This window comes from Artemia sp. Qi Xiang Cuo, chromosome 3 (genome assembly GCF_049724085.1).
Source record: "Artemia sp. Qi Xiang Cuo chromosome 3, ASM4972408v1, whole genome shotgun sequence".
NCBI classification, from domain to species: Eukaryota; Metazoa; Arthropoda; class Branchiopoda; order Anostraca; family Artemiidae; genus Artemia; species Artemia sp. Qi Xiang Cuo.
In genome coordinates, this window is record NC_142796.1 from 63,111,520 (window position 1) to 63,139,510 (window position 27,991).

Sequence of the window (27,991 nt, forward strand, 5' to 3'; positions counted from 1 at the left end):
ATAAACGTGGCTAGGAGCAAGAATAAGGAAAAGAAGGGTTGAATTGGCCCTTTATTGCCCCCCTAGGTTGGTGATACACTTACAAATTATAACCTGAGAATAATATTGCCCACTGCACTATAATACAAATACTATTTTCAGTAATACAACGCATACATGGTTTTAATAGAGTCAAGATACAAAAATAGAGGCCAACTATAGGACAGATGTATCGCCATATAAGGAATAAAATTGGAAAAAATATGACAGAACGAACGACTTGGTTTTCCAGTTGCAACCACTTAGAATCAAATTTATTCAGACACAGTGACTTTTTGGAAGTTGAAAAAATTAGTTGATAATTTGTGCTAGTTGGATTTTTATCAATAGGTTTCCCATACTAAGAGTTGAAAGAAGATAATTAAAACTTAATAGACAAATTGCAGTCTGTCTCTTCTCAAAGAAAAATCATTATACACAATACATTTTGGTTCTACCACTTTGCTTATGAAGGATAGGGACTTCTTCTTAGAAGTCCCTAGAATGAACTCCTGTGAGTCACAGTGTTAGATACTTTAAAATGGACATTGTGCAATTAACACTTACAGTGTCAGCTCCTGTTAAATTCAATCCGAGACCACCCACTTGTGTTGTCAGCAGCAAAACATCAATGGAAGGATCCCCGTTGAATCGATTGACCAAGGATTGACGCTGATTGGCAGGGACATTACCGTCAAGACGAAGATAGGTCAGTGACATATGTTTCCTGTAAGCAGTTAATATATATCATTATGATAGACACATATAGATGCGACGCTTTGAGTGGAGGTCAAAAATCCCCCCCAAAAATGCTTATTAGAGCGTTTTTTTTTTCGGGGGGAGCCAGAGTCTATAAAACTTGTTAGAGGTGGGGGGGGGAGGCCCCCTCCCCCACCTCTGTATCCAAGCATGGTCATTATTATACAAACGGCTAGGAAAGTGCTAATGGGAATATATATATATATATATATATTCTATATAATATAATATATATATAACATAACTGATTATCAGTTTATATATATATATATTATATATATATATATATATATATTTATATATATATATATGCTGATTATCAGTTCTTAAAACTTCGAAAATTATATTAAAAAAGAAAAAAAAAACAAAAAAAAATCAAAAACCAATAAATTGTTATTAAAAGCAAGGCCGTATCCAGGGGGGGGGGGGTTACCCGGTTGAACCCCCCCCCCCCCGAAATTTTTGAACGAGTCGAAAATAAGTCGAAAATTAGTAAAACCTAGGTAAAATCAGTAAAATTAGTCGAAAACTGAGTCAAAAACCCCCCCGAAAAAAAATCCTGGATCCGCCCTTGATTAAAAGCAATTGAAAATTTTTATATAGGCTTTTTCACGTTTATAGTCGTTTGAATTCAATCAAACTATTTATCTAATTATTTGCTCCACTGAGAAGTTATTACCTAAGTAACCTATATTTTTCAAGATATTTCGACTGAAAACTTTCATCACATATTACGTTCCCGATGAAAATAAAAAGACTAGGTTCTAAATCAAGGGAAATACGATATATCAGATGTTTTTTAATTTTAAATATGTAATAAATTCCGCAGAAGTTACAATTACTACTACTACTACTACTGACAACTCACAGGAGCACCAAGCCGCCTGTGGCAAACACAGCTACGCACGCTCATCCTCCATCCTTATCTATTCAAAGCATCCATTCTTTACACCCTCCCAGGGAGTCCCCCTTTCTCTTAGATTCCTTACGACATCCTTCCACCTAAACGAGGGACGACCTGCTTTTGTTTTGCCCTACGCGGTTGGTCAAAAAGGACAATCTTTGGCAATCTGCTAGCCTTCATCCACAGAACTCGCCCTAGCCATTTCAACCTTTCTCTCACTATAGTCAAAGAAAACGGAATTGAGTCACACTTTTTGTGCAGCCTACTGTTTGAGATACGGTCAGTCAGTTGGGTACCTAAAACATCCATAGGTAATTTCTCTGGAAAACATCTAGCAAATCTTCTTCCGTTTTTACGGAGGTCCCACGCTTCAGAACCATACTTGGCTAGTGTCATCACTGCAGCTTCCAATATTCTAATCTTTCTTCGCGCTCATATCTTCCTATTCTTCCAAACTTTCTTCAACTGTGAAAAAACACCCTGTGCCTTGGCTATTCAACTTTTAGCATCTTCACTGCAATCACCGTCTTTACTAATAATACTGCCTAGGTAAGTGAAGCTGTCCACTTGATCAATCTTCTCGTTACCCAACATCACCTTTTCACCTTCACTTACTCTTAGCCATAGCGACTTTGTCTTCTTGATATTGATTTTCAGACCTATTCTTGCACCCTGAACTCGCAAAATCTCTAAAAGTTCCTCCATTTTGCTCGCACTTTCATCTAGGATGATCAAATCATCAGCAATAGTTGCAACTGATTTGACGTGTTCTTTATTTTTTATTTTCTTTCTTACTTCAGAAGAAGCTCCTGGCGAGCGAGTTACTATATTTCAGTCTGCGTTAATTTTACCCAGACTTTTTCCTGGAGAAGGATATAGACTTAGTTAAGAAATAGGCGAATTGACGTTTTTTCAGCAAACTTTTTGTGACAAACTGGTAGCTGTAGCTTGCACCGAAGGGACAAGATATTCGTATCATTTGATTCCTGGGTCTCAGCCACTCTATGGCTAATGACAATTCTCTTGGTCTATCCGTTCATCAACCCAGAATTATGGCGGCACATACAAGCAGCTTTTAGCATTCTAGGACTTCCCCCCAGCATTTTTTCAACACTGAACCAAATATACAAATATGGATGAGCTATACAATGGTACTTACTTGAAAAGTTCATTCTCAATAATATCTAACATGCTTTTGAGTTGACAGAAAACAAGGGCTCTATGAGGTGCTACCACAGAATCGCCTATGTTCTCGCTTCCAATACCGCAATCACCAAGAAGTTGTCTATAAAAAGGAACAGAGAAAGACACATTTAGGTACGAAACTAATCTAAAGCTACAGAATATTGAACGCACACAATTATTATATTGGGATATCCATGCTCTGATACGGGAAACAACATACATGGATTATGATCAGACAGTCATTAACTTCAGTAGAGGAAAGTCGGTTTTTCTAAATTCGAAAAGAATGTGAAAAATAGGCAAATATTACAATATTATATTAATAAATTATCATATTGATACTGCATTATAAATCATATTAGAATATGGCGTATTAAGGGTAAAAATCATTAAAGTCTCGAAAATTTAAGTGAGAGTCTAGGCCCAAAGCCCCCGGCATGTTTCCGGTTATTCTAGTTTAGTCGTTGTTGGACGTATATAAGAAAATCGTTCTGAATGTGCGCAGTTACGTTTTACATATCTTTGTTCTTAGGACTAAAAGCCCAAGCAATCATTCAAGTGAAGCTCCCTAGCTGAAGAAGGGGTTCTTCACAAAATTAAAACTAAAAGTACACAACATAAGATACTACAAGAGCCAAAAAAAATAAGGAGAACAAATCTTCTATCGATGGGAAAAGGCCATTTTTATGTAATTTTTACTTTAAATAATTAATGTAATTATATAAATTCTACATAATTATATTCTACGCAGAAGCTATATTGTTATGCGAAAAGTATATACGGTGGTATCTTTGATGTCAAATATATATTTTGGGTAATATATACGTAATACCTTATTGGGAAATCCATTCGATATTTTATATATACCCCGATGTGCATTTTCACAAAGAAGCATATAAATAACATGAGATTCCATTTACGATCCAAATTTCCTACACGTAAAATTTCGTGAAACAAAGCTTTCAATCTTCTGTCGAGACCAAGAGAATTCCCCCCTCCCCCTTATAATTGTTACCAATAGTTCGAGAGCAATACTTGTGGTACAATGAGTTCAGCAATGTATCAAAAGTAAAAATTTGAGATTTCAAGTGAAGCCATTATAGACATTCGAATAAAATTATACTCTATCAAGCACAACAAACAAAGGGAGGGTGTTTTGGACCAAATGACCATTCCAAACGTCCATATTTTCCATATTTCTGCAGAATATACGTGATATTTGTGACCCTGACAAACCTACCACCTCCCCCCATCCCGCACCTCCCCAAATATATTCAAGAGAAACGCTCGTGGCACAATGGGTCCAACACTGCATCATAAGTTAAAATTTACGATTTCCAGTGCATTAACTGTAGAAATTGGAATACAATTTTCCTCTACCACGCAAAAAACATAAGGGGAGGAGAAGGGGCTATTAGGGCCATGTGGTCATCCAAAGGTTCAAATTTTTATGAATTTCCATTTTTCCGTAAAATATACATATTCTTTATGATCTTTACAAATTACAGACTCCCCCCCCCCCACTCTTCCAAATATTCCTGCATACGTCCCTGTTGTCTATACATAACTGTAATTGATAATGCTTCCAGAACAAAGTTAGCTTATATTGACTCTGGATAGCTTTCGTTTTATCAGCAACAAACATCTTGCATGACTTTTAGATCACGCTTTATAATAAACTGCGATAACTATCGTTGTCTTTTTAGAATTCTAGTAAATCTCATAATTTGGTACCATCTGGTTCCCAACATACTCAGATGTAGGGTTAGACTTATACGAGACTCTGGGGGTAGAGGATGGGAGTGGAGGATGGTGCTTTTTCCCAACCCCTTCCCAAAATTTAAATATTTTTACAATTTTCCCGATAATTTGTAATTTTTTCATAAGAATTGGTATTTCAGTTCCGAGTTCCCCTCTATCCCCAAACACGTTCCTGCGTAGGTACCTGACCTGTATATCAAAAGATGTACGGACTCTTCTACATTTCCCACACAATTGGGCTCTTTTTCTCGTAGGTCAATTTTGGCTTAAATCTATAAAGCGTGGCAACAACAAATGCAACAGATGGTCTTATTAACATCCCAAGAACATAATTTATTCTACGAAGTCAATGAATAATATTCTGATTGTGCAAAAAATAAGTCACGGGAAAAATTGAAGAGAAAAAATTAAAGTTCAATTTAGATTCTTTTTTTCTTGTGCTAATCATATTCAAACTGTAAAAACAAGAAACTTAATTTCAACAAAAACGAAAAAAAAAAAATACTGAATTTTCTTACTTGAGAGCAACTAGTTTTGCAGAATGTTTTATGTCATCAATTGAAGAGCCTTGAGACGTCAACTCCTGAGCTATCGTTTGGCTTTCAGGATGACTAGTCGTCAACACCAGTTTAGGATGGTTGCAAACCTTAAATGTATCAATGAAATCAAGAAAAGAAGCTAACTAATTATCAGTCTTTTCAGTTGTGTTAAATACAGCTCTCCAGAGAGGGAGGGAAGGGGGGGGGGAGATGAACCTACTTTATTCTATAAAACATGTTTAAACTAACTTTTCAGTTTTTAGGCATTACAAAATTTTCTTCTGTCAAAAAACATAGCCTTAAAGTACCTTTTCAAGTTTGTGGCATGCATCTGAGACCAAAGTGGCCATAGAATCCTTGAAGCGTGGTAAAGCTCCAGGACCAGACGGTGTCTCTGCGGAACTAATAAGTGTCAACTCATAAGATGTTGTTGTCTTATACCATAGTATTATAACAGCCACTTGGGCCACTGGATATGCCGCACGATAGTGGTGTAAGGCCGCAATAGTCCCAATTCACAAAAATGGCTCGAAGAAAGAGTGTGAAAAGTACCAGACTATCAGCTTGACAAGCCACCAAACCAGAATCCTGACTAAGATCTTCTTCTGTAGAATACAAGCAATCATCACTCATATTATCGACGAGTATCAAGCTGGGTTTCGACAAGGACGATCAACCATTGACCAAATCTTTACTGTGCGACAACTTATGGAACGCTACATCGAGTTTAAAAGAGGCTTCTATCAACTATTCATTGATTTTCGACAGGCCTTTGACCCTATATGGAGGAAAGGTCTTTGGCATATTCTAAAACACTACGGTGTCCCAGAAAGAATCGTCAAAATCGTTGAGGACATGTACAACAAGTTCAAAAGCCAAACTCTGACTACAGATGGCCTCTCTGATGAATTCTTGACAACTTCCAGAGTCCTCCAGGGATGCATCTTATCCCCGCATTTGTTCAACCTATTCCTGTATGCCCTCCTTTCCCTGACGACCGCTGGATATGGGGCGAAAATAGGGGGGATCCTACTCGACAAACTTGCGTACGCTGATGATATCGACCAGCTATCTATGAGCCACCAAGAACTCCAAAGACAGGCAGACAGTATTTCTCAAGAAACGAAGTCATTGGGATGCAGATTAAGGCAAACAAAACTAATGTCATGTTTACATCATCCCAGGACCGGGATACCCCTTCCCCCCTCTATAATAGTTGATAGTGAGCGAGTGGAAACAGTATATCAATTTATTTATCTTGACAGTCTATTAACGGCTGACAATTGCCACAGTGCCAACAATAAACACCGCCTAGCCGTTGCAAGCTCTAGTTTCAAAAGACTCACAAATTTATGGAAGTCCAGCCACCTCTCGAACCATCTGAAAACTCACCTTTTTAACAGCCTAACACACCCATTGCAATGTATAGGTGTGAAACATAGACAAAAAAAGCCGGAAGCGAGCGCACCCTTCTTGCATTCTAAATGATATGCCTACGCCGGATAGACAAGGTTTAAATACAAGGACCGAGTCACAAATGAAGAAGTCGTAGAAGACTAAAATCAACAGACACGATCCTAAACAAAGTAAGATGACAGCAACTACGCTAGGTTGGACATGCCAAGAGAATGGACCCTATTCGACTACCCAAGATCCCGCTTGAAGGGATTGTTGAAGGGCGTCGACCACAGGGAAGACCACGTAAAAGGTCAATTGACAACTTTGATTGGCAACATATGACCCAACTATCCAGAACTGCACCTGATGGAACAGCATATCAAGCACTGGTCCATGAAATTTCGAAAGAAGCGGCCCCAAAACGTTCCATTTTACATAATAACTGAAATTGTACACCCACCAGATTCACAAACCTTGATATAACAGATCCTTAACTATTCTTTTGCTATAAGGATATTAATGAAATCAAAGAAAGGAGCTAACTAGGTGATGGTATCGAAAACACTGTGAGACATTCAGGAGCACATTCAACGTACTTCAACTTTCTGCCTCGACCTTCTCCTCCTTCAGGTCCCTGAAAGGTAATGAGCATGTAAGGTATATTGTCTTTGGTGCATAAAACCTTGCGTTCACACAACCTATGAATCTATGGTATGAATGTATTAACTTCTGATTTTTTTCAAATCTTTTTGAATACCTGTTGAGAACAGACATGTCAAGGCACTAGGGAGGCATCTTTCATTCAGATATTGGATACAGTTCTATTGATATGACAAGACGTGTATTATCGGATCTATTACCATATTTTCATAAATGAAATAATAAGAAGGTTCATGATAGGTGCAATCAATAGAATGCCTATTCTTTCTCAGTTTTCTAGTATTTGGGATGTTAAATAATTTGATCTATTTCGAAAACCAGCCAGGAATATTGAAAACCTCCAATTTACAATATTACACAATAATTAGCAGTTTCATTGATTCTGTCGTCATGTGAAAGAGTTCAATTGTTAACCACCTTGTCACTTAGTAATATGATACAAAATCAAGATGAGAATAAAATTGATGTTTTGTTAAAAACAACAAAACCGGGTTACCACAAATTAGCGATTAAGTTTCGCCCTTTTCATGAATCATCATTGTGCCTGGTTACCCATTTGACTAAGTATATAAGAATGAATTCATTCACAAATAGAGATGACACACTTTTGCTTACTCCCCGTTGCCTTGAAAAACCATTTTTAAATCATCTATTTCCAGACTGATCAAGGAGGTTTTATTTCTTATTATTTATGGTATTTATAGCCCCAGACCTGCATCAACCTCCTATCTTAGGGCAAGGGGAATTAATGCGGATCATTTTGTGAAATGTGTCGCCTGAACTAATGCCAAAATGTTCGCAAGGCCCTACGACAAGTCAATTCAATCTGAACAACATATTTCTGTTTTTTGATCTAATTTAGTTTGTTATATATTATTAGAATTACTTAAATCTTGTATCACATTTACATTGTCTTGAAATATCCTGACTTTACTAATAGAGATATCAGCTATCTTAGGTGTTGACTTAACTCATGATGAACTTTCAAAATCTCAGTTTAACTTGAAGATGGGGATAAGGCACCCCTCTTTGTAGTGGAATCTATAAATTAAACGATAACTTACCAAGTTTTACGTTGGTTGGAATTCCAGTCCAAAGAAGGAGCGCCAGCGTAGCTGAAAATTCAACAGCCCATCATATGAACTTTCAGCACCTCACCATTAGTTTAATCTCCAAACTCAGCTTATTGCCTTTATAATATTGATATTACTGCTGGTCCACCCAGGCGAACGCAGGTGCATGTCTCAGTTGAACTCTCAGCTACACTGGCACTCCTTCTCTGGAGTAGAATTTCAACCAAACTCCAAACTTGAGAATTTTTCGTTTAATTTATAACTTATACCATAGGTTGTTTATTTTTGGGGATTTTTATTAATTTTATAATTATTATGGTTGAAATTTTCTCTGAGTCTCTGCTCAAAAGCTTTCAGTGACAACAGAAACACAAAATAAGTTGTGGGTTGCAGAGGCAGGCAAATGTTCGAGATAGTTTTCAGTTAAAAAAAACCCTTGAGCAAACTGTTACATTTACTTCAATCACATCAGTTACATCAGTTTACTTCAGTTATATTCTAAACTGGTAAATAATAAATGGGCCACTTACCTTTCTCAAGTATTGAAGTGCTTGAAACACGTGAGTGGTTCCAGCTACAGTTTCAGCATTTTCTAAACTTTCTTTGATTTCGTTATGCATGGAACTATCTGCAAATGTCTGATACAGCTTCCTTTGGAGCGGACTCAGTTCGCAATAATAATCCTGCAAAAATAAAAAGGAGTTAGGATCAGTTGAACATACAGATGAAGCGGAGCAATGTCTATGCGACCATGAGATGAGAAAGGAACGGAAAAGGAAGAGGAAAGGGAAGAGGAGGTGATATGAGAGGAAAAAACAGAATATATATCTTTTTTTTTCTTGTTTAAACATGAAGCATTTATAAGCAAAAACAATTTATAACAATATTTCCACTTTTTTATTTTTATTTTTTGAAATTCGACATGAAGATATAATTGGTTTGAATATTAACTTTTACGTTTAAAAGAGTTCCTCTCTTTCATGTAAAGCAAGTTGTACGTTCGAAAGTATTCAATTACAAAAATTCCGAAAGTTACAAAAAAACAAAACAAAATATTAACTAATAATAATAAACAGGTTTAATTTACTTATAGAGGGTAATTAACGACTAAGGTAATTAACGACTAAAGTAATACTTTCAAAGTGAATGGATCCACTCATTGCTGTTGTCAAAAAACCTGTTTTTCTTCATTAAAATCCTAAGATCACTTCCAAATAGAACTCTGATGGCAATTTCATCGAAGTCCTTAGATCACAGACCAGAGTAGAATGAAAAAAAAAAAAAAAAAAAAAAAAAAAAAATAAAAATGTAAGAAGTAAGATCAGATTTCTCAGATTTTCAATAAAATCATCTCCTTTCCAAAGTTGGTAGATCTTGCCACATTGACTTACCAAAGAAAACGGCGCTACTGATTAAAAGCATGGACTAGTGTAATTTGTCAATAGGAGGTTATGCTAGTCAGTGATCCAAGGCTCGCTATCGTTCAAAAAAAGGGAAGGGGTGGCTCACATCAGCTGCAGTTGGTTTGAGGGTGGATTCTAAGGTAATCGGGGGCGCTTACAACGAATATCAGGGTGCACAAGTTCGCACGCGTGAAGAACATGGTCTTTTTATCCTATAAAGTCAAATTTGGCCTATAATGACGTCATACCTCTCTTGATTTTTTTAAATGGTAAAATAAACTGAAAACTGTATAAACTTGACATATTCTGAATCATAAGAATAAGTACTTTCGCCTGGTAGTTTTAGTTTTTCCCCACAACTTTTATTTGTTTAGTTAACCCCTATTTAATTTTGAAAACAAGGTTTTTTAATATACTTTTTCTTAGTTTTTTTCAGTTTTTCTGTAATATTTGCCTACATAAGTATATTTTATTATGCTTTATTTGAATTCTGCTCGTCATTACGAGTCAAAATTTGTGCCTTTTTCCAAAAAATATTAATTCTTGAGTAACTATTTATTTTTTTTAAATAGCGTCATAGGTTTCAGAAATTATCCTTCAATGACCAATTTAATTTTTTTTTGTTTTAGCTGTTAAAAAGAAAATGAAAACGAACTAAACTGCACATCATTCGAACCGTCGGAATGTCCTTTACATGTTGTTAATAAAAACAAAGTCGAGACTTGAATCTGCAAGAATATATAAGCGTTTGAACAAGAAAATCCCCCCCCCCAAAAAAAAAGAAAATGTTCTGAATAGTGGCGTTTTACTCTAAAGATTTTCAAAAAAGCCTATAGTTTTTATTTCACCAAACGACAGATCACTCTTTTTCTAATAAAACAATTTATTTACATTATGTACAACTAATATTTTTAACCAGGAAAAAAAAGACAACAGACGCCTCGTTCTTCGATCGCATGAGCAAATTCGGTTTCCACGGCAATAAAAAAAAACCAAGCATCTTACATATCGGGTTTTAGTTGCCTAAAGTACTTAGCTATAAGAGGCTAATTTCTCCTTTATAGGCTAAAATCGTCAAGTTCTACATTAGTGCGAGCAGGTGCACCCCGATATTCGTTTTAAGCACCTTAGATTACCCCGGCATCCACACTCAAACCAACTGCGGCTGATGTGAGCCACCCCCTTTCTTTTTTTGAACGATAGCGAGCCTTGGATCACTGACTATTGCATAAAGTACTGAAAACTACGACATAAAAGGAAAGGATTTGGGATATTTATATGATCCAACTAAAGGTAAGGATTCCGGCAACAACGATTTTAGGGGGTGTCAGTTGTCTTGCGTGAGGCACACCATGTTGGTACAACTAGTTCTGAAGCATGTAAACAGATAGGAGATGCGTTGGACAGCATTGCTCCGCTTTTCTCAAAGCACAACGAGTTCAGATCTACCATAAGGAATCATAGCCTCTGGATCAACTATTTAGATCTTATCCGTACCGGGGAAAAGACTATCTTTATGCTGAAAGAGCTGCAGACTAGGGTTCACACTTAAACGCCACAAAATAGAAGATTTCGATTTTCTTCGCTCCCGGAAACTATAAATACGCCGCAGTTGCGCTTAACTACCTAGAAGAAACGCTACGCCTGCCTGAAGAGTTTCTCGGAAACCCGTTCAAGACGGCGAGAACAGAGGTATACAACATTATGACAGGGGATAGAGCTCCTAAAGCCGTAGCAAATAGTCTGCTGAACTTCCGAAACATTGGCTTCGAAGCCGTGAGATCATATTTCGACGGGAGTTCCACGAAAGTAAAAATTGGCATAGCGCAAACTTTCGCCTCTGTTGCGAAAAAAGGAAAAAGAAGAGCCACAAAAAATATTTTGAGAAAACTGAGCTGCTTAAACGAGCTCTGCGTCTTGCAAATTCAACACAAACTTCGTCCCTCTGTGAGCTGCTGAAGTAAGAGCTACATCCATATCCGGCTTCTTTTGCAGTATTATCATCAAGTCGTAGGGAGCCTCAGCTACGTACTGGTACAAAACCAACAGCCTTGAACTACATTCTGCAACACTCTGGCTTGCAGTCATGGCCAAAAATTATTCCACATACACTTTTTGAAGATTCTCCACGATCTGACTATATAGTTGACGTCATGAGTGTCATAAGGTGTTATAGACCAGAACAAAATGAGACGCTAGCATATTTTGGAAAAATAGTTTACAATGGAATTCTTAGGAACATACCCGAAGCTTGTCAGTCTATCCATTTGGTTGGTGACAGGTATGACGGTTTTAGTGACGATAGAACCCGTGATGACTATTCGTTAAACCTCAAAGAAGTATCTCGCTGTCGAGAAAGAAGAGGAGATCCTAAAGGAAATATTTCCAGCCCGTTCACTTCCTCCAGCAAAGTTGCAACACTCTGGGACGAGATTCTCAAAGGTCGCTCAGCCAAAGGTCAATTCTTGAAAGTTCTTTTCGAGGTCGGTGATTACAATTTTTTGACCCGTCTGATAGTTCATCTCGATGGAGGTTTCGAGAGTCGATATAGGGCTGTTACCGTTACGCCTCATGGAAGCTCTGTTGGCGACTATATCTCGTCTTCTTGCCATGAGGAGGTAGACACTCGGATATTATACCACACAGTAGTTGCCGCAAGACGAAAGAGCACACTTGTGATAATACAAGCCAGCAATACTGATATCGTATTACTAGCTGCATACTATTTCCAGTTTCTTGCGAGTCTCGGCCTCAAGCAGCTCTGGGTTAAGTTTCCGTCCTACTGCATACCTATGCATACGGCAGCACAAAAAATAGGAGTAATATTTTGCAACGCCTTGCCACTTGTCCACAGCTTGAGTGGATGTGACAACACAAGCTTTCTCAATGGAATTGGAAAGATCCGCTTTTTTCGACCTGCGAAGTCTTCAGAACTTTGTTGGGGTCTTTAGGTGATGAAGTTCGAGCCCTTGCATGGGCTAGCATCGCTTTCTTTTTGCAACTGTGACAAGACGAAGTGCGGCTCGCACTGCAAATGCTCTAAAATAGGTTTCTGTGACAGCGCATGCAAGTGTGGAGCTGACTCCCAAAAATGCCTACTTTCCGATGTGTATCAGAACGGGTCCCAAGATGAAGATGAAGAAGAAAGAGATTTGAGCCACCTTTCATGCTCAGTTTTAAATATTTGATTTTTTATTTGTTTGGATATTAAACTACTAATGCAGTCATCTAAACCTTACTTTCAGCTGATCATGACATTTACCGTCTACTACATCAGTGGCCGTTGACCCAATCTAACCGATTGGATCATTGGCCTCTGCTATGCTAGGATTTAGAGAAAATAGGATCTTAAATCAGCCTTAGTCCCCTCTGCACCACATGTTCACACGGCTTCGCCACCTTGAGGCTCGTATATGAGCCTACGTAAACCAGATTGTATCTACTACTACAGAAAAAATAACATATATATATATATATATATATATATATATATATATATATATATATATATATATATATATATATATATATATATATATATATATATATATATATATATATATATATATATATATATATATATATATATATACATATATACATATATATATATATATATATATATATATATATATATATATATATACATACATATATGTATATATATATATAAAGAATATAATTCTGTATATATATAAAGAATATAAGTCCCAGTCGTGCTATATATATATATATATATATATATATATATATATATATATATATATATATATATATATATATATATATATATATATATATATATATGTGTGAGAGAGTTTGACTTTCTCACAACTCTTTTTTTTAAACAATAAAAACTTTAGCGTAAAGAGCGAGGCGTTGAGGAGGGCACAGCCCCTTTCATATACGGAAGCGGGGGGTTGGGGGCAGCAGCCCCCCCAATGCACCTCCTGATCCCTGTACGTTTTAAGGTTCGAACTTGTGACTCAGCCTCTTTAACTCTTTAGAAAACGTAGTTTTTTTTCAAATAATAATTCTTTAAAGTCCCAGTCCTGCTAATATATATATATATATATATATATATATATATATATATATATATATATATATATATATATATATATATATATATATACTACTACTACTACTAACAACTCACCGCAGCACCAAGCCGCCTGAGGCCAACACAGCTACACACGATCCTCCTCCACCTCAATCTATTCAAAGCCTCCCTTTTTACACCCGCCCACGAAGTTCCCATTTCCTTTAAATCTTTCTTTATGACGTCCTCCCACCCCAGACGGGGACGACCTGCTTTCCGTTTAGCCCTAGACGGTTGGCCGAAAAGAACAACCTTCGGCAATCTGTCATCCTTCATCCGAACAACGTGCCCTAACCACCCCAATCTTTCTTTCATTACAGCCCTAAAGAGCACTATGGAACCCCATTTTTCGTATAACCTGTTATTTGACATACGGTCATTCAGCCGGGTACCCAGAACAATCCTTAAGCAATTTCTCTGGAAAATATCTAGCAAATCTTCATCCGCTTTTCGGAGTGTCCATGCTTCAGAGCCATATTTGACCACTGTCACCACTGTAGCTTCTAATATTCTAATCTTGTTTTGCAAACTTATCTTCCTATTCTTCCAGACCTTTTCTTTAACTGTGAAAAAACACCCTGAGCCTTGGCTACTCTATTTTTAACATCTTCCCTGCTACCACCATCTTTACTAATAATACTACCAAGGTAAGTGAAGCTGGCCACCTGATCAATCTTTTCATTACCCAACGTCACCTTTTCATCTTCACTTATTCCTAGCCTTAGTGACTTAGTCTTCCTGACATTAATTTTCAAACCAATTCTAGCACCCTGAACTCGCAAAACCTCTAAAACTTCATTTATTTTACTCACACTTTAATCTAGGATGCTTAAATCATCAGGATAATCTAAGTCCAGGAGACTTTTTCCTCCCCATTTGATTCCGTGGTCTCCCATTGCCTTTTCTGTGCTCCTCAAGACAAAGTCCATCAAAATAACCCATATAAAGGGAGATAGAACACAGCCCTGCTTAACTCCTGATTTAATACGAAACCAGCTGCTAACCTCCTTTCCTACCTTAACCGCAGCAATGTTATTCTCGTATATATCACCAATCACTTTAATGTATTTGTATGGTATACCATACAAGGATAAAACCTTTACTAAAGCTCTTTTATCAACAGAATCGAACACTTGCTCATAATCTATAAAACTGAGGACCAAAGGTGCTTGAAAAATCAGGCACTTCTCAATTATTAGCCTAGGAGTGAAAATTTGGTTGACACATCCTCTATCTTTTCTAAAACCACACTGCTCTTCTCTTAAAACTTTGTCTACTGCATCTCTCAGTCTAAAAAGTATCATGTAAGTAAGTAATTTACTACCTACAGATACCAGACTAATTCCTCGATTATTGCCACACTCGCTTTCATTACCTTTCTTATTAAGTGGTTTAAATAAGGTTTTCCTAAAATCATTAGGTACTTCCACTTTTTCAAAAATCATATTCATAATTTTCAGTAACTTATTTCTGACCTCAGAGCCACCATATTTAAGAAACTCATTTACCACCCTATCAGCACCTGGAGCCTTATTATTCTTTAATCCTTTTAGTACTGTTGCTAATTCCTCGTCACAAAACAAATCTTCCTTCACATCCAAAGTATCACAAACTTTTTCATTTTCCTCTATATTTTTTCCTGCAACTCTATCTCGGTTAAACAAGTTCTCAAAATGTTCGGCCCATCTCTCTTTAGTTTTTTCCTTATCGCTAATTGCGACCCCATTCCTATCTTTAACTGGGACAAGTTCGGATTGGCTATTCCCTCTCAATTTGTTAACGTGCAAGTAAAGAATTTTATTATTATGCCGTCTAGCTGCATCTTCCAGATCCTCAGCAATTTTATCCGCTGCCTTCGCTTCACATCTCCTTAGTTCATATTTTAATGCTTAATCGACTTCTTTTATACTTCTTTTTTTTTCATACGATTTATCTCTCAGATAATTCTTGTACAAGTCCCTATTCCTTTTTATTAAACATAAAGCTTTTTTACTAATATTTTTAGCTGCAGCCCTAGGTTTCTTCACTAAGGCAGATTCAGAAACTTCGCCAATTTTTTTTTGCCTAAAATCATACCAACCATCGTCCACATTGTCAAATATCAAACTCTGAAGTTTAGTATTCAACTGTTCCTGGAAAGTTTCTCTCAAATTCTCATCCTGGAGTCTACCAACATCAGAACTTCCTGGGAGGTAGTTACCCTTCCGAAATTTCAGTTGTAAATTAACCCTAGACACAACTAGATGATGATCTTTATTATTAACGTCAATATAAGCATTCCTATATACCCTTGTATCCTGTATTTATCCTACCAGTCTTCGATTTACTATAACCTTATCAACAGGGTTTGCTGTCTTACCGTCACGTTACTACCATGTTTACTCACGAGCCATTGTATGACCAAACACCGCATTGGTTATAAGTAGATTGTTATACATGCGAAATTGCAAAAGTTTGCATCCATCACTGTTTTATGTTCCTACACCAAATTTATCTAGGCTAGGATACCATAAATCCCTTTTTCTACCAACAGGGGCATTAAAATATCCCAGTAATAACATCATAATTCTACCTGGGACCTTGTCTATTTGCTCCTGTAACTGTAAGTAAAATTCATCTGAGTCCTTAGTATCTCCGTCAGTCGGTTCTACAGGGGCGTATACTACAATAACTGATACCCTGAACTTTCTAGTTATAAAATGAGCAATTAGTATTCTATTATTAATACCTTCCCAGCCTAAACAAGACTTAGCAGATTCCTTATTCATCATGAGCCCTACTCCCTGTCTATGTACCCCATCCTTCCTGCCTGAGTAAACAAATTCTATATCACCTAATTTCATGCTTCAATTCTTTAAAGTCCAAGTCCTGCTATTAAAAGATTTTTCCCGTAGAGTAACTATGTACGAGTGAATGCTTCCTGTCTTCTTGATGATCTTTTTTTTCTTAACAAATGTATCTGTAGAACACCAAGCGATAAATGAGCCTAACATATTCATAACCGTTTATGCCAACAACATTTAGAGGCATACTTGGTTAAAGGTGCAGCCAACCAGCCAACCAGGTTAAGGGTGCCACCATATTTTGTTGGGTCCTTTGCAGGACCTTTGGCATCCCTGAAGGGGCGCCATTTTGGGAAGGGAGAGAGGAATCCCCTGTCTTAAGGTTAAAAGAACTTGTTTCTTAGTAATTTCAGTGAAAAAATGCCCTTCTTGGTATTCTCATTTTAAAGAACGAAAAGACCTCTACCCCTTTTCCCAACATTTTGTGAAATGGAGAATGGCTGCAGCTCATTGATTCACATTATAAATGAGCCAGTTATTGAAGGGTGTCAGGGGAACTCATTAGACAGAAACTTAACACAACAAATCCGAAATCTTTGGTTTTTCTAAAGTATGCTTCCAAACTAACACATCCATTTAAACGCTCGACTTAAAGCATTTAAATGTTCAAAGCACTCAAACATTTAACAAAACATAATTAACATAGAGGCAGTGAAACTGACATTCAGATATGCTATATATATCAACATCGGAGTAATTATTCCCTGTACTTATCCCTCTGTCTTTTATCTTTCCTTCTTTCAAAGGGTCCCTCTATCTATCACTCTATCAAAGGATTAGATTAAAGGACACAGAGATCGATAGAGGGTTATTAGTCAACAAAATGTTTGAATAAGTAAAATTCGCTAAAAACAATTTTTTTCCCTGTCATCTTGTCTAAAATTACCATAGATTCCAACATACGAATTACTACTAACGCCGCACACACACACAAAAGTTATATATTTATCTAGTAAATAAGTAAGACTTTTCAGTATTAATTTGGTTGTTTTTCACTTTCATTTGCTAAGTTTTGACAATTTTCGAAAATAAGAGGAGCAAGATATTTCAGGAAATCTCACTTAAGAAGTTTGCCTTTGAAGAGCCTCCAAAGCTAATGCTCCCAAAGCCTCCAAATGGAAACTGAACAGCTCCCCCAGCTACTGTAAACATATATGGGTGGGCGAGTCGAAGGTATCTGAATTCTAAATTCTAAATCGATACGTGTTGAAGTCACCAACCACTCTACCACAATTGACCAACTGTGAATGTACACCCCACTTGCAATTTGTTTTTGCTTACCTGAATAATCTTAGGAGGGAGATCTTTCAGGACATCTTCCTTCATTCGTCTCAGTAAAAATGGAAGAGTCATCCTGTGAAGAGCCTCCAAAGCTAACGCTCCCTGTTCCTGATCCTTCGAGTTAGCTTTAGTATCCCTGCTCGCTAGAATGGGCTTAGAAAATCGAGCGTTGAAAGTTCTTTCGTTACCAAGGAACCCGGGCATTAGAAAATCAAATAGTGACCAAAGTTCTAAGACATTGTTTTGCATAGGTGTGCCACTCAAAATAAGACGATGTCTAGACTGGAGACGTTTTAAAGCCAAAGAAACCTGAAAAAATAGTAAAGGCTGTAGATCTTTGCAAAGCTATATATGGGAGAAACCTGCAGTGAGTCTCATGAAATTCATGCTTTTCAAAACTGTAAACCTGGAATAAAATCACAGAATAGCAATAGGTCGTGGCAATAAAAATGATAGTACGTAATGGGCGATCCATAAAATAGTCAAACTTATTAATAGAAAAAGTCAAGTTTTTAAATTATATATACACTTTTCTTGATTTAACCTCTTGATTAAATCACAGAAGGAAAAAATACTAATTTCATGAAATAGGTTTTAAAACCCATCAACACTAACTTATCAGCACCAATATGTTTGGGAGTACTGCCATATACTGCTACTACATGCTTGTATTTTTTCCCTAGATTTATTACACAACTAAGAAAATTGCTACTCAAATGTTACATCTTTCCAGTTAAAAATAATGCCTCAAACTTTCATTCTGACAGGTCAATCAATTGCAGATAATAAATCATTAGCGCAGAAGTTGTGAATAATTTTGATTCCATCCACAGGTGTGACTATAAGGTGGCTTGGGCATAAGGCTCTGGGCAACTCTAATGCATTTACAATAGGATATCATGAAGCAGATTTTGAAACTATTATCTAGGTTATTTTAATGAATTTAAAATTTATTAAATATCTGGAATTGTTTATCTGATAAATAATAAAGTGACAGTTTTTTCATGACCCCGGAAATTTGAAAGGTGAACCAGGATGTTAACTTTGAATAAAATATGTTTTTGAATAAAACCGCACATTTCACTTATCATTTCTCATTATAATACTTCTTAAAATTGAAAATGCGCACTCATTATAGAACAATAGAATTTTGATATGGGGGAAATACCCAAACTCTTCTTTGAATCAGAATACCACAATAAGAGAACATTAACAAAACCTAATAAAAAAACACTAGATATTAACCCTGGAACACTGTCGCTTCCTAAAAGTTGCATTAATACTCTCGCTTCCAAAATTTTACGATTCAACTTTGAATGCCTGCAAAAAGTCGAGGAGCAGAGGTACCAGATAGCTAATTTAACAGTACATCGACTACATATAAAAAAAAAATGCAAATTTGTAGAATTAGTCCAAATTGATAATTTTCTGTCACAAGGGATTCACATCTTCGTTCGATGTTCTGCACAGATGACCTAGCCACACTTGGTCGCATCTTACAGAGTTTTGAGGGACAAAATAAGCAAATGATTCGTTTTCGGTCCTCAGACGTTGGGCATCCAGAAGGACTAGTAATTCCTGGGATATCTTCAATGTGTTCTCGGAGTGAGCGGCTCAAATATTTACCTTAGAGCCTTTACTGTACGTGAGACTGCACTACCTATCGGTAGAGTTCTTTGATGTAGCATTTTTTTGTAGGAGGCTTCCATCGAATCTTTCCACTGTTGAAGCTGTATACCACATGAGACTTAATGGAAGTGATGTTCAGGAGCCCATAAAATACACACAAGAGCCACCTTTTAGTTTTGTCGAACAGGACGTGTAGCTACACATTTGGTCGAAGGTACCCAACCTTTAGTCGACTTATAGTGCTCGATGACTTCCGGTCTTCGACTTGAGTAGGCCAAAGAAGCTCTCACGTGCATTGTAGACAATAAAATGACCATTTTTTTCGTTTTGGGACGCATAAAACCATGGTAAGCTCGGGGCCAAAGCAAAACGTTCAGTACGCTTTACTTACATAATCTTAATCGGAGTCTGCTGTTTTCCAAATCTTCCAGAATTTCACCGAATAGATCTTCTTCGGAGATAACTAAGAGTTAAGATGTTATCCCATTCGTCACTTGCATAGAGTATTTCTTGGATCTGCTTTCCTGTAAGACTTCTACAAGCCATCTAAAAGGAAAAACGAAAAGAAAAAGAGACGAAAAGGTGTAGTGTCTGTGACGTTCAAGTTCCTCAGGACATATGCAAGCTCCTACCTAAGTAGATGTTGAAATTAGAATTTCAACAACTTTTGTCACGAGAAAATGGACACAAATCCAAAAAAAAAAAACAACTAAACACACTCTGATTTCGCAAAAAGTTACACTATAAATTTCGCTTCCTAAAATTTACTACTTACCCTCGTTATCTCAGAAACAAGCAATTGTCCGTTCAAGTCGGAACTTGCCCAATAACTGTCGTCTCGAAAAAGGAATTTACGTGAATTTACGTCTTTTTATGTGATACCGTCTACAGGGTAATCTCAAAAAACATTTTGACGGTCGTAAAACTTACGAAGCGACAGTGTTCCAGGGTTAAAGGCTTAAATTCAAGGCTCGTGCAATTTGCTACTTTTTGACCAATCTTCATTTTATTTATTTAACAATATTATTATTCTTATTCACACTGTCAAATGTTATTTGATCCCCGTCATTTAACAATTTTGTTCAACTTTTCTTTTGGAGTTACCAACTGCAATAAGGCGAATGCTCCAATACACCTAGCTTGCGCTTAAATGCTGCATATACTAACTTAAGATACAGAATTTTCAGCTTACTCATCTTGCCGTTAGAGCACGCCTCTTTTATGGCTTGGATTCACCTTTGTTTAAAAGATCAAATCTTTAGAAAAAAAGTTCAAAGATCCAATCTACAGAATTTAAAATCCCCACTTACATGAATGGCATTTATCGCATACAAGAAATGCTATGGGTATTGCTTTGGTAGAATGGCTATGATGAATTGTACGACAATCGTTAAGATCAAATATGAAAAAACTTTTTTTTCAATCCTACAATATTTACCAAAGACTAAAAAGAGCAAAATAAAATATTAAAAACTTGAAATAAAATATTAAGCGCAATAAAGCAATGGATACACAAAAACGACAAATGTAAATGAAAAAATGAATAAGATAGAATAAAAAAGTTAAAGAACTTGAAGATTTCTTTTTTACATCTCCGAATGGAAAAAAGTAAGCTTTTTTCCTGTTAACAAGAAAAATTCAAATTTGTAAAGACTAAACACGAAGCGAGGACGGTCATGACGAATTTTTAAGTAAATTTGTATACTAAAGCGGTTTGTTCTTTTTTTATTTCTTTTTTTTTATTCAAAATTCTTAGACCATGCTATTTATAAAAAAAAAGAACGGTTTTGTGAGCTCACGCGAACTAATAGTTCAGTTCTCAGGTATTTTTGGCAATCATAAAATTTTTGCCTTCTCTGATCAGAGAGATAAGGCAATTGAAGAAAACGTCGTAAAAGTGTTGATCAAGATGGTCTCCTACGGTGACATCAATTCACAAAAATGTAGAGGTGGTGCAAAAAATTTATTTCCTAAATCTAGGGGAGGGGGAATCTTGTGGTTTTTCGATTTTTTTTTTCACTGAAAATACAAAAGAAAACCATATTTAGTGAGAAAACCAAAAAAGCTATTTTTTGGAATCTAGGCAGGGGAAGGCTAAAAGACTCAGGGGTAATATCCTCATCCTCAGGGGCAACCTCATCCCCAACTCAAACCACTGCTCTTCTATTGGTGGGAGAGTAAACTAACTTAATGAAAGAAGTTAGAGAAAACAGATATTTAGTGTTTTATACTCACGCCTGAGAGTATAGCTTGCACAGTTTGCAAAAACAAAATCAGAGAAGAAAGCCCTTAGACCAGAGCACAGATTGGGTTATACAAAACCATGTAGGAAAGTTTTGTATTTTCTGCCTTTTCAAAAAAGAAAAAGAAAAAAAGAAGGAATAAGTAACCAGGAAAAACCCGGCAGTTTCTAAAATGTTCTAAAAAAGCAAGATAGCCTAATGCTATCTTGTAATGTCAAATCAATGCGACGAATAGGGTAGTGATCAGATTATTTTAAAAAGATATCTCATGATCCACAAATTTCCTACCTGATCAAATCAAAATGATGTACTTTTGATATCTTAATGATTTTATATGTATTCTTTTTTTTAAAGATAAACGTTTGATCCCGTTAAGATAACGTTACAATATGTAGCGAAACTCAGAGTCACAGCAGTCTCCTTAACTTTGGTAATTTCTACCCATTTGTTCCACTCGTTCCCGAACCGCGCTTGCAGAGGGAGAGCGATGATTATAAAATTTGGAAGTAGCTGGTGAAACTGGAAAAGGGATTGAAAAACAGATTTTCTTTGGATGCTTTTAATTTTCCTCAGTGTCTTAAAGTTCTTCTCTGAAAATATATTATACTTGTGATTTCTGGAATAAAGACAAAAACTTATTTTGTCCGAGATGCAATTGTTTTATTTCAGGTAATAGAGTAGAAAGAAAAAAGAAGGAGAAAAAATGAAAAAAAATCGGTGAAATAGAAAACTACTCAGCTTTCAGTGAATTTTCAGTGCACAGTTTTAAGAAAGGGCCGCAAAAATTTGACTGCATAGATGTTATGTATACAGACTTGTCGTATTTTATCGTAATATGAATAAATAACGTTTCTCGGCATATCGAATTATATTTCAAGTTTCTTTGGCATAGCGTAAACACGAATTAGATATCTCATAAAATCTTAAAAAAAAACACACACACACACACACACAAAAAAAAATGTATATGTGCATGTTTGATATCCCAACATTTCCTTCGTCCAAAATTTTTAATTGGTACTTAATGATCATTTGGATGAAAAGTTTTACACTCCTCCCCGCAATTTGGGTTTAGACACGGAAACGGATCCACATACGTCAGAAGTTGCAAACACATTGATTGATGCCAATGTTTCAGGTTCTCAACTGATTGAGAACCAGCTCAATGAACTTACAGCTATAGATGTAAAGCGAGCTTTTCATTCCCTTATTCATGTCGCTATGTTGCTCCAAGAAAGGGGTCAATTTTCCGATTATTGAATCGTTTAGAAATATGTGCTCGACTCGTAGTATTCGTATCAAGATTCCTCATACAAGTAAGGATCCTCCAGTTACCGATAAGAAACACATCTAAGTTTGTAAACGAGGGGCAGGGGGAGGGGTGTACTTGTCCCACTCAAGTTTAACAAATATGTTTTATACACACAGGTAAAATGTCTATCATCTTGTAAAACTGATGATATCCTCAACCTGAGTCGGAATACTGAACAAATCCAAGAAATCTTTTCGCTCTTATCTGATGAATACCGTAATCTCGCCCTAGAATCCAATTCAGAAAAATCAGAAGCTGGTTCTCTTTATTGCCATGACGATTACTCATAACTGGCGATATCAATTGGTCCCTCCGTTATTAAGGCAGTTGACCCCATCTCAAACCTAGGTCGCCCTATCAGCATCTCTATTCGCAACACTCGCAGTCTTCCAATCATGCATATTTCCCGCAAAATATCTGCCTCTTATGCTTTATTTTCGAAAAATTTCGTTTCATCTTTTTTACCTCGGCAGGGTTTACACCAATGTCGCGCTGCAACATATTCTGTATGTTATGCCTTCTTGGAAGATTTTCACTAAACTTGATACAGCTGAATCTATTCCACCTTCCTCGTTTCGCAAAATATAAACTCCACACACCGCCCGGAGAACGCAGAACAGGATTGATTAATAAAGATACCATAGCTGCTAGAAAATGCAGTTTCAAAACTGTATGAATTTTTTTTTAAATGCAGGTGGCCTTGGTTTAGAATTTTATGTGATTTACGCTCCCTTTGTCGGTTTTTTTTTTGTCTCGTATTTTGCTACAATTTATTTCTGTTGACGCCAATTGTTATGTTCGTTTTTTGATTTTACTTCCCATATTTTTCAGTTTATACTCCATCCTTTTCTTCCTGTTTCCTTACAACTAGTGCAAAAACTACGAGGATTACTTTATTTACCTAGATTAGTCATTCAGCAACATAATACAATTGCTAAACATTTTCCCAGCTTAAATCCTTGAAAAGAAACCGGAAAAACCTTAAAACCTTATTTACGATCTCCTATAAAACCATAAACACACAAGATAATTATATTAGTCTGTTTGGTAAATTAAAAAAAAAATTAAATAAACACAAAAACCATAAATCAAAGAGACCCACCTTTGATTTTCCATTTTTAATAACATGTCCCTCATCAAGAACGCAGTACTTCCAAGGGATGCTTTTAAAATTTTCAAAGTCAATTCGGACAATGTCATAAGATGCAACGACTATATTATGTCCTTCACATTTTGACCATATTCTAAAAAGAAGTGAAAAGGAGAAATTCTAAAAAAAATGAGCATGGAGTGAACTTCCACAAAGGAGCAAATATATGGAAGGTTTACTACTAAACTGAACCAACTTTCAGGAGCCATAACGTATCGCGGTCCTTGCAAACACACCTCGAATGCGACAGAATTGGCGAAAATAAGTATTGGCTCCTCAAAATCTTGCTGCGTCAAATATTACAATCCGAGATAATCTTCATTTCATTAGAACTTCATTAGAAACATGTCACCAAAAAGAGTATCTCACAAATTCGCATAAGTCTAAGAAGTACTTGAAGATATTGCATGAAATTCAGCAAAAATCTTTTTTTTTATTATTAACCTTTAAATTAAAGTAATCATGAAAAGTTGCACAGTTTTTTTCTTATCTATTATTGTATTTCTTGTAAAATAAAATAATACGTTAAAAATGCAAAGTTTATAAAATTGAAACTCAAAAGGAAACACCAGTAGAGGTACGTCAATTAGAAGTATTGCAAAAAAAAAAAAAAAAATATATGACGGGCTCAATAGACTGGAAAAGTCAGTGAAGACAAATTTTTTTTTTAAAGATCATTACCCATAAGATGATGTATCTAGCCCACTTTCAAATTTCCAAGAACACCTTTCTATACAAAGTGACTAGAACATAATAAAAAGCACATGAAACACGCCTTACTTTTAACTTAGTTAACGCTAGTGCGTTGAACCTGAGCACAAGCAGAACTGTAAACCTTCAAAAAGATTCGAGTCTGTTGTCTTAGATTCTTACGTTATGTCGTGAAGTTACTTTACGAGTTACTCCAAATAAAGGTACTTAACGATACAGTGACCCCAAGAACACCAAAAAAACGACTCCAAAATTTATTTGGTTGACAGACCAGGTAAGGCCTTTAAGGCAGTAGGATGGAGTAAACGTAGCAAAGTAAAGTAACACAAAAAACAAACAAAACAACAACAGCAGAAGAACAGCGATGGAAGTAACGACACAGCTGCATCCTATCATAGGCTGCGCAATAGCGCTGCCTAAGTAAAGAGCGATCTGGCACAATGTATTATTATTATTCTTTTTTTTTTGGTTTTAGACCTGGGCACTTCGTATCGAAGGATTTGTCATAGAAACTTCGAAAAAGGCTCATTCGATTGGAAATTGAGAGGGCTAGTGCCCTTTTTAACAGTCAAAAGTGATTGGAGGATAACTAACCCCCTCCCACGCCCACCATTTTCTCAAACACATCCAATCACAATTTTTAGATAGCCATTTGGTTCAACGTAGATGAAAGGTCAAGAAATTATGTATTAGAGGATGACATCCCCCCCTATAGCCCTCAGGGCAAGGGTTGTAAGTTATGTCCTGGGTGAAAGGGTGATCGTATAAACTTCAGAGGGGACTTACTGGATTGCTAATCAGAAGTTTTAGCACCCTTTTTGAGATTCAGAGTGATGGGGGAGCGGATACCCCCCTCCCACACCTCACATTTTCCCGAAATACATCTGTTAGAAATTTTGAGATGGCCATTTGTCGTCTGGAAACTTCGAAAAGGATCATTCAATTGGAAATTGAAAGTGCTAGTGCCCTTTCTAATAGTCGAAAGTGATTGGAGGGAAACTAACCCCTCTCCCACGCTCACCATTTTCCCAAACACATCCAATCAAAATTTCGAGATAGCCATTTTGTTCAACGTAAATGAAAGGTTTTGAAATTATGTCTTTGAGGATGACAACCCTCCCAGAGCCCCCAGGGCAAGGGTTACAAGTTATGCCCTGGGGTCGTATAAGGTATATATAGAGAGGGTGATCGTATAAACTTCAGAGGGGCTCAGACCTATTCATTAGCGACAAATAGAACAAAATAAGGACGATAAAACTAAACAAGATAGAATAAGATTAAAAAGCAAGAGACCGTAAATATACGAATCAATATAATATATAAAAGCAAATATAAAAAGGCAAGTAAACAAAAGCAATAAAAAGCAAGACGATAGAATAGAAGAAGCAAGACATCACGAATTACGAGAATATTGCAGATCGTTTTTGAAGGGCTAAAGTTTTAAGATAGACATAAATCATATTAATATGCTGTTTCAACTCCAAATAAACCAATGAAGAATATTGAGTTTTTTAAAAAGGATTAGAACCAATTAATTAAATAACGATGGGCCTATATAATAACAATATTTGAGTTTATAGGGGACGACCCAACCATACAACGTTTTCAGAAGCAATGTAGGTGGTAACCCTGCATGAAAAACAGAATAAAAATTTCTTATGCTGCTTTTTAAATTCCGTAACATTTTCCCACTATTAGTATTTACTGACCTTTGTCGTTCTGATGGTGAACCGGCATAATGTAAAGGATTTAAAATCTTCTGGCTGACAAATCTATTCATTTCCTCAACCCAATGACCAGTTAAGGTCGGTGGACATACGACGAGTGACATCTTTTGGTCCTTTTCACCCTGAAAAGAGGAAAACTGCTAAATGTAAGCTTCTGTCTTGGTACATTAGATATGTACATATTAACCCAAATTGTGCAGGTATTTTTATAAAACTTAGTTTATCATTTCATTTCAACAATGAAGTAATACTGGTATAAACAAATATAAATTGAAACTAAGAAGGAGAAGAGTAAGGTAATATACTAAACTAAGAAGAGTAAAGAGTAAGAAGGGTAAGGTAATATAACAGCTATAAAATCATATATAAAACAAGGTAATATAACATATAATATAATACATATAAAAACAAGGCAATATAAAATCATAGCTTAGACTTTAGCTAAACATGTTTTGACTTTCCGTATAGCGAAATTCAAGAAGTAAAAACTACTGTAAAATGCATATACTCCAGATTTGGGAAATTTTTGACTTCTTGACAAACAATATGGCCATTTGATTTTTAATTGCTTCAAAGAAGATATCATCAGTGAATCACCCGCTGACAACTCCAAAACTGCTGAATAATAACGGGTAAACTAAGAAGTGTGGGTAACTTGTGCTAGTGTTGACGAAAAATCACCAGCATCATCAAGCGTTCGGCGTTCCTTTTTTTTCAAGCTCTTTAATTGTGTTTTTTAGAAACAGAGATCAGCACTGATGAACACACTAAATTTGTTAATTCACAAATTTGGCCTTATTATTACACTAAAAATGCCATCAGGTCAAACGCTAGATGGGGTTTTATTTTTTTGTCAAATTTCGGCTATTGTAGGTTAATGGACAAAAGTTAATTGACGCTATTGTAAGAGCAAATTAGCGTCAAGTTAATTGACGCTATTGTAAGAGCCAATTTCCGCTATTGTAAGTTACCCTTACTCTTTGGAGTAAACTAGAAAACTTTGCGTTCTATAGGTGGGAAGCAGTCTGATAAGATAATACCAGAGAAAAGAAAGCCCATTGACAATGGGGTAATTACCTAATGCAATATGCCTACTAATAAAATTATCCACTTCCCCGACAACGACACACATTTACTTCACAAAGCCGAGAATATTATATAAACAGAAAAAAAATGAATTCTTTTACTGAGACTAACCGAGGTGTACTAAATTACAATAAATTTAACTAGTTGATACATTGTAAAAGTTTTAGGTAAGATCTGAACTTTTTATGATTAACCAATGGTCAAAAG

The 27,991-nt window shown here is 36.1% G+C and overlaps 1 protein-coding gene across 1 annotated transcript in view; it reads right to left on the reverse strand.

Annotated features, from left to right (window-relative positions):
- The window catches only part of Hel89B (histone acetyltransferase 1), a 246,885-nt gene that overhangs the window by 20,771 nt on the left and 198,123 nt on the right, over positions 1-27,991 (reverse strand). The window contains exons 22-28 of the mRNA XM_089086437.1: positions 26,681-26,820; positions 24,213-24,354; positions 17,927-18,235; positions 8,828-8,980; positions 5,146-5,273; positions 2,841-2,966; positions 586-745 (exon numbers count right to left, since the gene is read on the reverse strand). Of these exons, the coding sequence (XP_088942563.1) occupies positions 586-745; positions 2,841-2,966; positions 5,146-5,273; positions 8,828-8,980; positions 17,927-18,235; positions 24,213-24,354; positions 26,681-26,820 (1,158 nt within the window). The remainder of the gene's footprint in view (positions 1-585; positions 746-2,840; positions 2,967-5,145; positions 5,274-8,827; positions 8,981-17,926; positions 18,236-24,212; positions 24,355-26,680; positions 26,821-27,991) is intronic.